Source organism: Piliocolobus tephrosceles, chromosome 13 (assembly GCF_002776525.5).
Source record: "Piliocolobus tephrosceles isolate RC106 chromosome 13, ASM277652v3, whole genome shotgun sequence".
NCBI lineage: Eukaryota > Metazoa > Chordata > Mammalia > Primates > Cercopithecidae > Piliocolobus > Piliocolobus tephrosceles.
The window spans coordinates 101,713,456-101,727,608 of record NC_045446.1 but is presented as its reverse complement, the minus strand read 5'-3'; the positions used below and the strand labels follow the sequence as shown (position 1 = coordinate 101,727,608).

General features: G+C 42.6%; 1 protein-coding gene across 2 annotated transcripts in view; it reads right to left on the bottom strand.

Annotated features, from left to right (window-relative positions):
- The window catches only part of DIXDC1 (DIX domain containing 1), a 99,615-nt gene that overhangs the window by 49,668 nt on the left and 35,794 nt on the right, over positions 1 to 14,153 (bottom strand). For both annotated transcript variants that reach the window (XM_023208226.2, XM_023208224.2), the window contains 3 exons: positions 10,063 to 10,192; positions 5,952 to 6,077; positions 333 to 564 (listed from right to left, as the gene is read on the bottom strand). In XM_023208226.2, the coding sequence (XP_023063994.1) occupies positions 333 to 564; positions 5,952 to 6,077; positions 10,063 to 10,192 (488 nt within the window). The remainder of the gene's footprint in view (positions 1 to 332; positions 565 to 5,951; positions 6,078 to 10,062; positions 10,193 to 14,153) is intronic.

Sequence of the window (14,153 nt, the reverse complement as noted above, 5' to 3'; positions counted from 1 at the left end):
AAAGCTTCCCCTAGATGAACTGGAACACTGCTCCCACAGACCTCCCAGTGAAGAAAACATTGTGCCAAAGGTGTATATTTAAATTTTGGGCACCAGAGCAAAAACTTACACACACGATTCCTTTACTTTCTGCTAAATGCAAAATAAAAATAAACATCTCAGAAGAAAAGGCTTTTTTCTTTTGAGAGTGCCCTCCCCTACCTCCCCACTCCATGTTCTTTTCTGCAATCTGGGGCTGTTTGGGTGACATTTCTATCTACTGCACTATATCATCTAACCGAAGAAATATCAGAGAGAGGGATCAGTTCCCATCCCCACATTTCTATTGTTACCTCTGTCTGTATCGAAAGACATCCCGTCCTGATCGGGACATGTCATGACACACATCGGCCAGAGCAGCAGCTGCTCCCTGGGCAACAGCAGTGGCACAATGTGGTCGGTGACTTTGTAAAGGGGCTCTGGAGTCCCGTCCTTGGTTCACCATCCTGCTAGAGCCAGGTTTGAAATGAGCTGCCAAGGCAAGGACCAGCCTCATGATAGACTTCAGGTTTCCATCCACAATATCTGAAGGACAAAACAGACCAAGAGGTCCTAAGAGGGAGGCAAAAGCTGAGGACTTATGCATTTAATATGTATTGCTAGTGATACAGGTAAGCAAGGCAGTCAGAGTCTCAGTCCTAACAAAGCTCTGGGCAACAAAGGAGACAGAATATATAACAGCAATGACAATAAAGTAAGGTCACGTGTTTTGGTAAGAGAAGTACAGGAATCTTTGGGAGGTTGGAGTAGAGATATCTTATCTAGACGGCTCAGAGAAGGATTCCTAGAGGAAGTGGGTTCTAAACTGAGACTTGATTGATGAAGAGTAGCACTTTAGTTAGATAAGAGAAAGACAAAGAGTATTCCAGGAAGAGGGAACAGCAGGTGTGAAGGTCTTGAAGTGGGAGACAGCACGATATGTTAGAGCTATGCCATCCAGTATGGGAACCATTAGCCACCTGTAGCTATCTTTGCTCACTGCAACCTCCACCTCCCGGGTTCAAGCGATTCTCCTGCCTCACCCTCCTGAGTAGCTGGGACTATAGGCACCTGCCACCACGCCCAGCTAATTGGTTATATTTTTAGTAGAGACGGGGTTTCACCATGTTGGCCAGGCTGGTCTTGAACTCCTGACCTCAGGTGATCCGCCTGCCTCAGCCCCCAAAGTGCTGGGATTACAGGCGTGAGCCATAGCGCCCGGCCCACCTGTTTCCTTTTTTATAATGTGGTTATTAGAAACTTTTTTTTTTTTTGAGACAGAGTCTCACTCTCTCACCCAGGCTGGAATGCAATGGCACTATCTTGGCTCACTGCAACCTCTGCCACCTAGGTTCAAGCAATTCTCCTGCCTCAGCCTCCCAAGTAGCTGGGATTACAGGAGCCCACCACCACGCCCAGCTAATGTTTGTATTTTTAGTAGAGATGGGGGTTTCACCATGTTGGCCACGCTGGTCTCGAACTCCTGACCTCAAGTGATCAGGAATGTGATCAGGGAGGCCTAGCCTTCCAAAGTGCTGGGATTATAGGTGTGAGCCACTGTGCCCCGCCTGCTATCAGAAGCTCTTAAGTTACCTATGTGACTTACATTCTATTTCTGTGACACAGCACTGTGGTGGAGGAAGTGAAAGAAGTTCAGCATAGCCAGAGCCCAGAATGCGGGGGGACACAGGGAAAGGTGAGGCAGCAGGGGGGTGAATCAGGGGGTGAATCAGAAGGAGGATCACACAGGGCATGGGAGGCCACAGGAAGGACTCTGGATTTTTTTTTTTTTTTTTTGAGACGGAGTCTCGCTCTGCCGCCCAGGCTGGAGTGCAGTGGCCAGATCTCAGCTCACTGCAAGCTCCGCCTCCCGGGTTTACGCCATTCTCCTGCCTCAGCCTCCGGAGTAGCTGGGACTACAGGCGCCCGCCACCTCGCCCGGCTAGTTTTTTGTATTTTTTAGTAGAGACGGGGTTTCACCGTGTTAGCCAGGATGGTCTCGATCTCCTGACCTCGTGATCCGCCCGCCTCGGCCTCCCAAAGTGCTGGGATTACAGGCTTGAGCCACCGCGTCCGGCGGACTCTGGATTTTATCCTAAGGGTCCTCAGATACAGAGGAGTGGCATGAGTATATGTACTCTTAGAAAGATCATTCTGACTGCAGTGTGGAGAGCAGATGAGAAGGGGACAAAAATCAATGCCGCAGGACTAACTCAGACTGTTACACTTCTTCAGGTAAATGACAATGATGTTCTAAATGGCAGTGTTCCCTCAAAATAGCTGACTTTAATGGGCCAGATCCCCAAGCCCACTCCACATGGGAACCAGATCAGAGGTATCATGAACTCTAAATTTTGCCCTAGAAATAAAAGAGGAATGTAGGCAGAAAACAGTGTGGTAAGTCTGGTGAAAGTCAATGTAAGGAAATGGGTAAAATTTTATTTTATTTTTTAGCTTTGTATCCTTTAAATATACAAGTCTTGGAAAAGGATTATTTGTGTTTGTTTTTTTCTTTTTCACCTTTTGTTTTAGAAGCAGGTGGTACACATGCAGCTTTGTTACAAAGGTATATTGTGTGATGCTGAGGTCTAGGGTACGACTGAACTCATCATCCAGATAGTGAGCACAGTACCCAACAGGTAGTTTGCAGCCCTTCCCCCTCCCTCTCTCCCTCCTCTAGTAGTCCCCAGTTTCTACTGTTCCCATCTTTTGTCCCAATGTGCACCCAATGCTTAGTTCCCAATTGTAAGTAAGAACATATGCTGTTTGGTTTGCTGGTTCTGCATTAGTTTGCTTAGGATAATGGCCTCCAGCTGCATCCATGTTGCAGCAAAGGACATGTTTTTATTTTTTTATGGCTGCATAGTATCCTATGGTATATATACACCACATTTTCTTTATCCACTCCACTGTTGATGGGCACTGGAGTTGATTCCATGTTTTTGCTATTGTGAATGGTGCTGCGATGAACCTACAGGTGCACGTGTCCTTTTGGTACAGTGATTTATTTTCCTTTGTGTATATACCTAGTAATGGGATTGCTATAGTTCTTGGAGAAATCTCCAAACTACTTTCCACAGTGGCTGGACAAAGTCACATTCCCACCAACAATATATGTGTCCCCTTTTCTCCACAGCCTCTCCAACATCTGTCATTTTTTGACTTTTTAACAAAAGCCATCCTGACTGGTGTGAGATAGTATCTCATTGTGGTTTTGATTTGCATTTATCTGATTAGTGCTGATGAGCTTTTCTTCATGTTTGTTGGCCACTTGTACATCTTCTTTTGAGAAGTATCTGTATATGCCCTTTGCCCACTTTTTAATAGGGTTATTTGTTTTTGCTTATTGATTTAAGTTCCCTATAGATTCTAGATATTAGACTTTTGTCAGATTCATAGTTTGTGAATATTTCCTCCCATTCTATAGGCTATCTGCTTACTCCCTTGATGGTTTATCTTGCTATGTAGAGGCTCCTTAGTTTAATTAGATCCCAACTGTCAATGTTTATGTTGCAATTGCTTTGAGGACTTAGTCATAAATTCTTTGCCAATGCCAATATCAAGAAGGGTTATTTCCTAGGTTTTCTTCTAGGATTTTTACAGTTCAAGGTCTTACATTTAAGTCTTTATTCCATCCTGAGTTAATTTTTGTATATGGTGATAGACAGGGATCTAGTTTCATTCTTCTGCATATGGCTGGCCAGTTATCCCAGTACCATTTATTTAACAGGGATTCTTTTCCTTATTGCTTATTTTTGTTGAGTTTGTCAAAGATCACATGATTGTAGGTGTGGAACTTTATTTCTGGGTTCTCTAGTCTGTTCCATTGGTCTACGTGTCTGTTTTTATACCAGTACCATATTGTTTTAGTTACCATAGTCTTGTAGTATAGTTTGAAGTCAGGTAATGTGACACCCTAGCTTTGTAGCTTTGTTCTTTTTTTTCTTTTTTGAGATAGAGTTTCCCTCTGTGTCGCCCAAGCTGGAGTGCAGTCGCATGATCTCAGCTCACTGGAACCTCGGCCTCCCGAGTTCAAGCTATTCTGCTGTCTCAGCCTCCTGAGTAGCTGGGACTACAGGCACATACCACCACGCCCGGCTAATTTTTGTATTTTGAATTTCTTTCACCTCTTTGGTTAGATATAGTCCTAGATATTTCTTTTTTGTGTGTAGTCATTGTAAGTGGGATTGTGTTCATAATTTGTCTCTCAGCTAGAATGTCATTGGTGTATAAAAATGCTACTGATTTGGCCAGGCACGGTGGCTCATGCCTATAATCCCAGTACTCTGGGAGGCTGAGGCAGGTGGAGATCAGGAATTTGAGACCACGCTGGCCAACATGATGAAACCCCGTCTCTATAAAAATACAAAAATAAGCCAGCATGGTGGTACATGCCTGTAGTCCCAGCTACTTGGGAGGCTGAGGCAGGAGAATCACCTGAACCCAGGAGGCGGACGCTGCAGTGAGGTGATGACACTGAACTCCAGTCTGGGCAACAAAGCAAAACTCCATCGCAAAAAAAATAAAATAAATGCTACTGATTTTGCGCACTGATTTTACATCCTGGAACTTTATTCAAGTCGTTTATCAGTTCTAAGAGCCTTTTGGGTTTTCTAGGTATAAAATCATATCATCAGTGAAGAGAGATACTTTGACTTTTTCTTCTCCTATTTAGATGCCTTTTATTTCTTTCTCTTGTCTGATTGCTCTGGCTAGGACTGCCAGTACTATGTTGAGAAGGAGTGGTGAAGGATTCTTTGATACCTCCTACAAGGTGCTCTCACTGATCAGTATTGGCCCCATCTAAATGATCGAAACACAGAGAACACTAATAATCCAACATGAACCGTTCTGCCCCTATTGTCATGAGACCCAAAGGCAATCAGACCCAGGAACTGATGTTGAAACAAAACCAGACCTATAGTTAGTTCTCGAGAAACAGCAAGAGAACTAGGGAGCCTGTGCTCTCTAAGAACATCTACGTTGTTCCTTCCTTGAAGCCTGGGCTCAAAATAGCCCGGCAAACCCATCTGGGCCAAGCCACTATAGAAGAGGGCAGATGCAGAGGTCACAGAGCTGCTTTCATCCTGCCTAGAATGTTCCATGGTATCCAAAAACGGGCTATAAAATGTTTCCCTTCTAAAAAACTAGACGGAAAAAAATGTAGGTTATGAGTATCTTAAATAATATTTTGTCATGAAACCCAAGGAACTTAAAAAAGTAATCTCTTCATTTTTGATAACTTAAATGAGAACTCCTAAAGTTAATATCCCAATATTGTAATTTCTTCTCTCTTTTTTAAAAAATAGAGACAGAGCCTCACTATGTTGCCCAGGATGGTCTCAAACTCCTGGGCTCAAGTGATCCTCCCGCCTTGGCCTCCCAGTGCTGGGATTACAGGTATGAGCCACCATGCCCGACCATAATTTCTTCTCTAACCACTAATTTTCCTACATACACTCAAGCAAATCTGTATTCAATTAAAACGAATGTCCGGGCACAATGGCTCACGCCTGTAATCCCAGCACTTTGGGAGGCCAAGGAGAGGCGGGTGGATCACCTGAGGTCAGGAGTTCGAGACCAGCTTAACCAACACGGTAAGACCCTATCTCTAATAAAAATACAAAATTAGCCAGGCATGGTGGCACATGCCTGTAATCCCAGCTACTTGGGTGTCTGAGGCAGGAGAATCACTTGAACCAGGGAGGCAGAGGTTGCAGTGAACCAAGATTGTGCCATTGCACTCCAGCCTGGGCAAGAAGAGTAACTCCATCTCAAAAAATAATAATCATGAAATATAAAATAAAAATAAAATAAAATGAATGGAGACTTTCTATCTCCCCACAGGTCACAATCAAGGATTTTCCTGAGGCTAGCACTCACTGGTTAACATTGAGTATACTCATGCACCAAGGACATGATGAGGCACTGACCTTTAGCCGAAGTCTGGTGCATACGAATCTTTTTAGAGGCCACAAACTGTAGCACTTTCTCCACATTATTCTTCATCTCCTGTTGGTTACTGGGACTCAGCTGTACCCCACTCAGCTTTTCTCCTGCTGTTAGGGGAGACAAAATATATGAAGTTATAGGGAGGAATACTATCAAAGTTTCATAGCAGCTAGATACAGAGGAAGGGAAGATTTGATGTGAACACCAACATTATACATAAATATATAAATGAGTTAAGTCCTGGTGTTTGTCATTTAGATGGGAAATAGGAAAATGAAAGCCTTTTGGAAGACTTTCAGATTTATACTTAGGGGTCTGTGAAGTTACTGTGTGTACATTTATTCAGTCAGCAAATATTCACTGAGCATCTACTGAGTGGCAAGTACTCACTATTCTGAGCACCAAAGAAACAGGAGAGAACAAGAAGAATAAAGTCCCTCCCTTCATAGAATTTATATTTGCAGGAATGGCTGACAACAATCAAGTTAACAAGTAAGTGTTTAATATAATTTCATAGTAGCGATAAGTGCTTGAGGAAAAATAAAGTACAATGATCATGGTCTCTCTGATCATACATTTGGCAGCAGCCTGAATAAAGTAAAGCATGTTAAGATTTGAGGAGGAAGCATTCCAGACTGAGGAACCACAGGGACAAACCCCAAGCTCCGCTTACCTGAAGAACAGCAAGGGTAGTGTGGCTGGGGGAGTGAGCAAGGAGTCAAGTCCTAGGAAAGGCTAGACAGACAAGCAAGGCCAGGGAATGTGGGGCTTTCTTTTTTTTTTTTTTTGAGACGGAGTCTTGCTCTGCTGCCCAGGCTGGAGTGCAGTGGCGTAATCTCGGCTCACTGCAACCTCCACCTCCCAGGTTCACCCCATTCTCTTGCCTCAGACACCCAGTAGCTGGGTCTCCCAAGTAGCTGGGTCTCCCAAGTAGCTGGGTCTATAGGTGCCCGCTACCTCGCCCGGCTAATTTTTTGTATTTTTATTAGAGACGAGGTTTCACTGTGTTCGCCAGGATGGTCTCGATCTCCTGACCTCATGATCCGCCCACCTCAGCCTCCCGAAGTGCTGGGATTACAGGCATGAGCCACCGCGCCTGGCCCATGCGGGGCTTTCTGGACCAGAGCAAAGGGCCTGAATTTTATCCTAAGTGTAATGAGCAGCCAATGGAGAGTCTGAGACAAGGGAGTGACATAATCTGGTTTATGTTTTTAAAAGTTGACTGGCAGGGTGCCATGGCTTATGCTCATAATCCTAGCACTTTGGGAAGCCAAGGCAGAAGAACTGCCTGAGCCCAGGAGTTCAAGACTAGTCTGGGCAAGATGGCGAAAACCCCGTCTCTACAAAAATAATAAATACATAAATAAAATGGACTCTGCATGCAAATAGACTATGGAGAGAGGAAACAGGGAGATCAGTCAGAAGGATGATGAAAATAGTCAAGGCAGGACTTGAAGGTTTGGGCTCGAGTGGAAGTCTTGGCTGACTGATGAGAAGTTAGGTAACAGGTATATTGTGAATACACAGCAGACAACACATTTGAAGGATTCGATATAATATATGAGAAAAAGGACAATTAAGGATACCTTCTAAGTGTTCTGCTTTAACACCTAGGCAAATGATAATGTGGTGTGTTACTCAGATGAAGAAATTTGAAGAATAAAGGGATTGGTAGGGGGAAGGATATCCAAATTTCTGATTAGGACGTGTGAAATTTGAGTTGCATGTTACACATCCAAGTAGAGATACTGGATATTCATGTCTAGAACTCAAGGAAAAATTCAAGGCTACAGATACAAATTTGAGAAGAAATCACTTAGGAGTAGAGAATATATAAGAGGGCTGAACCTGCAGCATTCTAGCATTAGAGGTCAGGAAGGAAATGAAAAGCCAAAAAAACAAATGAAAGAAGCCCATGAGGAAGGAAGAAAACTAGAAGTTAACAGGATTCTGGAAGCCAAATAAAGAAAGTCTTTGAAGAGAAGAGTGTTATCAACTATGTCAAGTATTGCTATGTTAAATAAAATGATGTCTGAGGCCTAGTCACTGGATTTGATAAGGTGGAGGATTGGCCACTGGATTTGATATGACCTTGAGGAAGGTGGTTTCAGTGGAGTGGGATCAAAAGCCTGATAAGGACAGGTTAAAGAAAGCATAGGAAATAAGGAAGTGGATTCAGTGAGTAAAGGCAAAATGTTGTGAGGAGTTTTTCTATCTAGCAAAGTCACAGTAGAAAGTTGTGTTTAAGAACCTGGGTTTTGGCTGGGCATGGTGGCTCACGCCTGTAATCCCAGCACTGTGGGAGGCCGAGGCAGGCATATCACAAGGTCAAGAGATAGAGACCATCCTGGCCAACATGGTGAAACCCCATCTCTACTAAAAAATACAAAAATTAGCTTGGCCTGGCGACACATGCCTGTAGTCCCAGTTACTTGGGAGGCTGAAGCAGGAGAATTGCTTGAACCCAGGAGGTGGAGGCTTCAGTGAGCCGAGATTGCGCCACTGCACTCCAGCCTGGCGACAGAGCGAGACTCCGTCTCAAAAAAAAAAAGAAAAAAAGAAAAAAAAAACCCTGAGTTTTGCGGGAGAGGGGATGGGGAAAAAAGAACCTAGGTTTTGGAAAAAGAAGAATACATATTCATATTACTTGTATAGACATAGAATGGGAAGTTTCTCTGGGAAGAAATGCAAGAAACTACTAACACTAGTTGCCTCTAGAAGGAAAAATGGGTAGCTGGTAGGGGGACATAAGTGGAAAAAGGAGGTTTGATCTTACATCCTTTTGTACATCTGGATTTCCTACTAGTCCATATATAACCTATTCAAATAAATGGAACATTAAATGTTTAAAACAGGCTTTGGAATTAAGTAGATTTAGGTTTGCACCTCTACTTTGGCACTTACAATTATGTGACTTTGTAAAGTTGCTTAGCCTCTCCAAGCCTCATAAAATGAATAAAATAGTAGTAGTCATATTATACACCTATCATAAATCAAAATAGCATGCTTATCTATTTTGTTTGACTCATACTAAGTACTATTTATTTTTATAAATCTTCTCTTTTAAGCTTGTTTCCTGAAAGTGGGGATAATGTTATGTTTCCCAAAGATGTGATGATTAAATGAAATTAAACAAGATAGAAAGTGTCCAATCCTAGCATTTGCTATTACCGTTGCCATTATTGTCGTCATTACATATGAATACTCTGATGAATTCATAAACTGTCCCAATGAGGTATTCATGGGTAGGCTGCTTGTTGCAAACCTGGCTTCTTCCATACCACTTGCAGGTCCTATATGCCTCAATAACTCAAAGCAAAGTCAGCTAACTAATGTAACAATAAATGGTTGAGAACCTATTATGTGCATTTGGCTAGAGCTTGTATAAATAGAAAAACATTATACTATGCCTGCTCTTAAAGCGCTCAGATCACACAGGATAGGTAATCAAATGATTACCACATAATTACTATTCAATGAGAGAAATAATAATAGAAATATGGAAAAATGCTATGGAAGTAAGGTTATGGTACCATCTAGTAAGAATGATGGCAACAACCCCAGGGTTCAAGACGAAAAAAACCTTTTATAAAGCATTATGGTAAAAGGGTCCTTTTGCCAGTAACATCCCTCCTTTTGCCTGGCTACTACTTCCTTCTCTGGCCTTGGTTTAGATACCAATTCTTCTGGTAGGCCTCAGTTGAGGCATCAATTCTGGCAAGCCAATCCCTGAACCCCTAAGACTGGGAGTCCCTCCTATGTGCTCCCATCTGTGCTTACCCCACTCTGGAGTACTAAGTACATTAATGGAATTGACTTCACTTTCCAGCCTTTCCAACTAGTTTGGTAGACTCTTGAAAGCATAGACTATTCTCGTCCTCATATTCCCAAAACATAATTCAGTGCCTGGGACACAATGTTTATTGACTAATAAATAAATGAATTAACCTTGGGCAAGTATTTTAAGTCTTCTCTACCTCCACTGACATATATTCTAAAGAAAAAACAACCTGTTCTAAAGGGCATACGGAGGATAAAGAAGGCCAGGTTCTGGTCTATGTATTCTAGTATCAGAGTCCAGGGCCAACTGACCAACAATCTCGATGAGATATGCCAGGATCACCCCATCCCGGAGATCCTGTCGCAGGTCCTGCACAGGCTTCACTGCTGGCCTCTTCTTCAGTTGTGAATTCACCCAGGCCACATAGGCCTGCAGCTGTTGCTGGAAAATAAAAGACAGAAGTAAGGGAAAGGTGGCATATTAATCTCAGCCCTTACCTCATACCCTCTGAGGAAGCATTTTGACGGGAGTATGATAAACAACTTACATCCACAAGCAGGATAAATTTTTGAGGAAAGAAAGAAGAAAGATTATATCATGGTCAGACACAGAGCATGTTCACAAATTCTCCAGTTTTATACTAATTTCCAGGGATAAGCTAACCTCAGACTTGGGTGGCACTGTAGACACACATAAGCAGATGAGTCTTTCAATGACTATGACTCCTGCTTTCCTCAAGTTTTGCTCTGTTGATCAGGGATGAGGGCTTGGCCCAGAACCACAGCCAGTTTTCAGGTATATTCATGACTGTCAACAACCTGCCACACTTCTCAGAAACAATCACTCGTGCCATATGCATAACGGACTGTGATACTCATACGAACTGCTCTTAGGCAACCAGGAATAAACAATAAACCATGCTCAGAACTGCCTCTCCCATAGCTGCTTTCTTCAAAATGAGACTTAAGTGAAATCATCTCATAGTCAACCCAAGATTTATTCTCCTGAGCCAATAATCCTAGGATTGCTACAGAGTTAGTTTTAATCCATGCTTTATATTGTCAAAGAGGATCTGGTTACCGAAAACCTACACAAAGAAGGAAAAAGAAAGGCTATAGTGAGCAATGTTCCTGAAGACTAAGAGGTATTTTCATTTACTTTTAGACAAAGCTAGGGCCCAGTATTATCAGAAACTGGTCAGGCATCTAGGTAGCGACATACAACTCATTCCAACCTTTGGACAACCTTACATACTACATTTTGTCCATGAAACAGAACTTGTATTCAGATGTTTATGCTAATAATTTGGTCAAAAGATGGGCACTAATATCAAAATATCACACAAACAATGTCAAAGTCTAAGTAGCAGTTCTGACTGGTTTCTTTGCAGCCCAGGACCCTGAGCCTAAAATTTAAGTTCAAGGGCTAATTGTATCAAATTATAATTTGGTTAAAATACAGTGGATTCCTAAGTCCCAAGTACTTCCTTAATGAAATAATGTTGGAAATTACTCACTGGCTGCTTCCTGAACATAAATTAAATCTTCATTATTTTCTCTCTGTGTCAATTTGTGAGAATAAATAACATCCTTTGGAAGACAGTACTAAGACAACAATCTATCAGCCACTGACAAACTGTAGGAAGTGCAATGATCAGGAGGAGGTGGGAGGAGGAATCTAATATTTATTGAGTACCTATCATGAATTAAACACAATTTTTGGTGTTTGACCCATGTTTTAATTAGCAAATGTACATGGGCCAGGGCCTGACATAAAACTGACGCTTACTAAATGGTCATTATTTTTGTCATCTTCACCTAATTCAATTCTCAGAAAAACTACACTAGAGTTAGCATTATCTCCATTTTATGGATGAGGTTCAGAGAGGTTATGTAACTTCTCTAATGTCCCCATAGCTAGGACATAGCAGATATGGTATTAAAACCCAGTAATGTTGTCCCTGCATTTACCAAGGGCCTCTTGCTACCCAACTTACTCCACAGAACAGAAATGGCTTCACCTTCTGCCTCACATGGGCCAGACACCCATCACCAGGGACCAGATGAGATCTGTGATGCTCCAAGGTCTGCTCCCATTGTGCAGTCAGAGCACTGCCTGAAGCAGACCAGGCAAAGTGCACTCTGGTCTGAGGGAAAGCAGTTAAGTCCAGAAAAGACACTAAGGTGACAGGTGGGATTTGATTACCTGGTTTTTATATAAAACTCCTAACTGATTTCCCTGTATCTATTATCATTCTCAACCCACCCTCCACACATTCTTGCTTAAAATCTGTTACTGGTCTCCAGTTATCCTCAAAGATAAAATCCAATTGCCATTCAAGTTCGTCACGTGCTAGCCTTCACCTGTTCTCCAGCTTCACCCCAATTTCCCAAATACCCACCAAGCTTCGGCTCATCTGAATTATGTACGGTTCCCCAAATGCACCATGCTTTCCAGCTGCTCCACCTCCTGCCTCTTTTTTTTTTTTGAGACGGAGTCTTGCTCTGTTGCTCAGGCTGGAGTGCAGCGGCGTGATCTCGGCTCACTGCAACCTCTGCCTTCCAGCTTCAAGCAATTCTCTTGTCTCAGCCTCCCGAGTAGCTGGGACTATAGGCACCTGCCACCACGCCCGGCTAATTTTTGTATTTTTAATAGAGATGGGGTTTTACCATATTGGTCAAGCTGGTCTTGAACTCCTGACCTCAGATGATCCACCCACCTCGGCCTCCCAAAGTGCTGGGATTACAGATGTGAGCCCAGCACCCGGCCAACCTGCCTCTTCTTAAGTCTCAGCTCAAGCATCACTTTTTTTCAGAAAGCCTCCCCTGACCTCTCAGATACCTCAGACTCCAATCTCCTTGAAGGCATCCTGTGTCACACAATCGGTTCAACAATAATTTCAGGCACTGTACCCAGTTATGAGGTGACAACAAGCCCCAGCTTGCAGGTTGGTAGAAACAAAGCTATGACGGGGTGCATAGGGTGCTAATAAAGTATCAGCCCAACCTGAACCCCAAGCTTCAGAGGGTCTCCTGAAGGAGGAAAAGAAGCAAAGAGGACAGCGAACTCAAAGGAGCTGAGGTCTGAAATATGCTTTATGTGGAGAGTCACAATAGTTCAGAATTATTTGACTCAGAGTAGCAGTAGCAGGTGCTCCACAAATATTTGTTTGACTCAGTTAATCATTTGTCACATTTTATCAGGCCAGTAACTAAGATGACTGCAAAAGTTAATTGCGTGGGGGACAAACAAGAACAAGTATTTTTCTTGAGGTCAAGATAATTTCTACTTACGTAACCTTAGCTTTTTCTTGGCCGTAGCAGTCGTCTCTGATGCAAAACTGATTAGTACTGTTAAGTACTTTTCATGCACATTACACACAGTCTGGTCTTCCAACAAAAGAGGATTCCACAGCATAAACAATAATAGTGACCACTTTTCTGAACACCTACTTTGTATCAAGAGCTATGCTGGGTTCTTTAAACACGTTTTCTCTAATGCTAATCTGGCAGGGAGATGTTTTTATATTTATTTTCCTCATTGAAAACAGAGACACAAAATGGTGAAATAACTTGTTCATGGTTACTCAAACAGTAAATCATGAATATGGGATCCAGATATGACTCCCAAGCCCACGCTCTTTCCACTCTACCACACTGCTGCCTGAACAAATGCACTTCTGAGGCTTAAATGACTTCCCTAGAACTCTCAGGATGTACCTGAGTCTCAACCGCTCCCTCCACCACATCCAATGTTTGAATCCCTTGTGTAATAAACTATACTAAGTGACTATCTACTAAAGTGTGTTTCCCAGATCAGTAGCATCGACAACACCTGGGAGCCTGTTAGAAATGCAGACTCCTGGGCTCCTCCCCAGCCTACTGAATCAGAGCCTATTATCTCAACAAGCTCTCCTAGTGATTCATATGCATATGAAAATATGAGAAGCACTGATCCAGCCCGCTGTTGCCATACCTGGCTGCACATCAAGGTCACAAGGGAAGTTTTTCATAAGCAGACGTCATCCTAAATCTACCAGTTGTCTCCAGAAGGTAGGCACTCAGAAAGCTTCATCTTCCCAAGCTTTCCCATATGATTCTTGTAAAGCTGACTTGAGTCTTTTCCCAGCTAAACATTCCGGTTCCCTTAACCAAGGGGTTCCCAGCCCCCTTGATTAACAATCAGAATCACCTGGAAAGTTTTTTAAAAAATGCTAATGTCTAGGCCCACCATAGACCAGTCAGAATTTCTGAGAGTGGGACCAAGGTATATCAGTATTTCTCAAGTGCTCCTAGTAACATGCGGAGATGTGAGCTAAGGCTAACTATTCCTTACATAAAATAGTTTAAAGTATTACCGCTTTTTTCTTTTCCTTTTTCTTTTTTTTTTTTTTTTTTTTTTT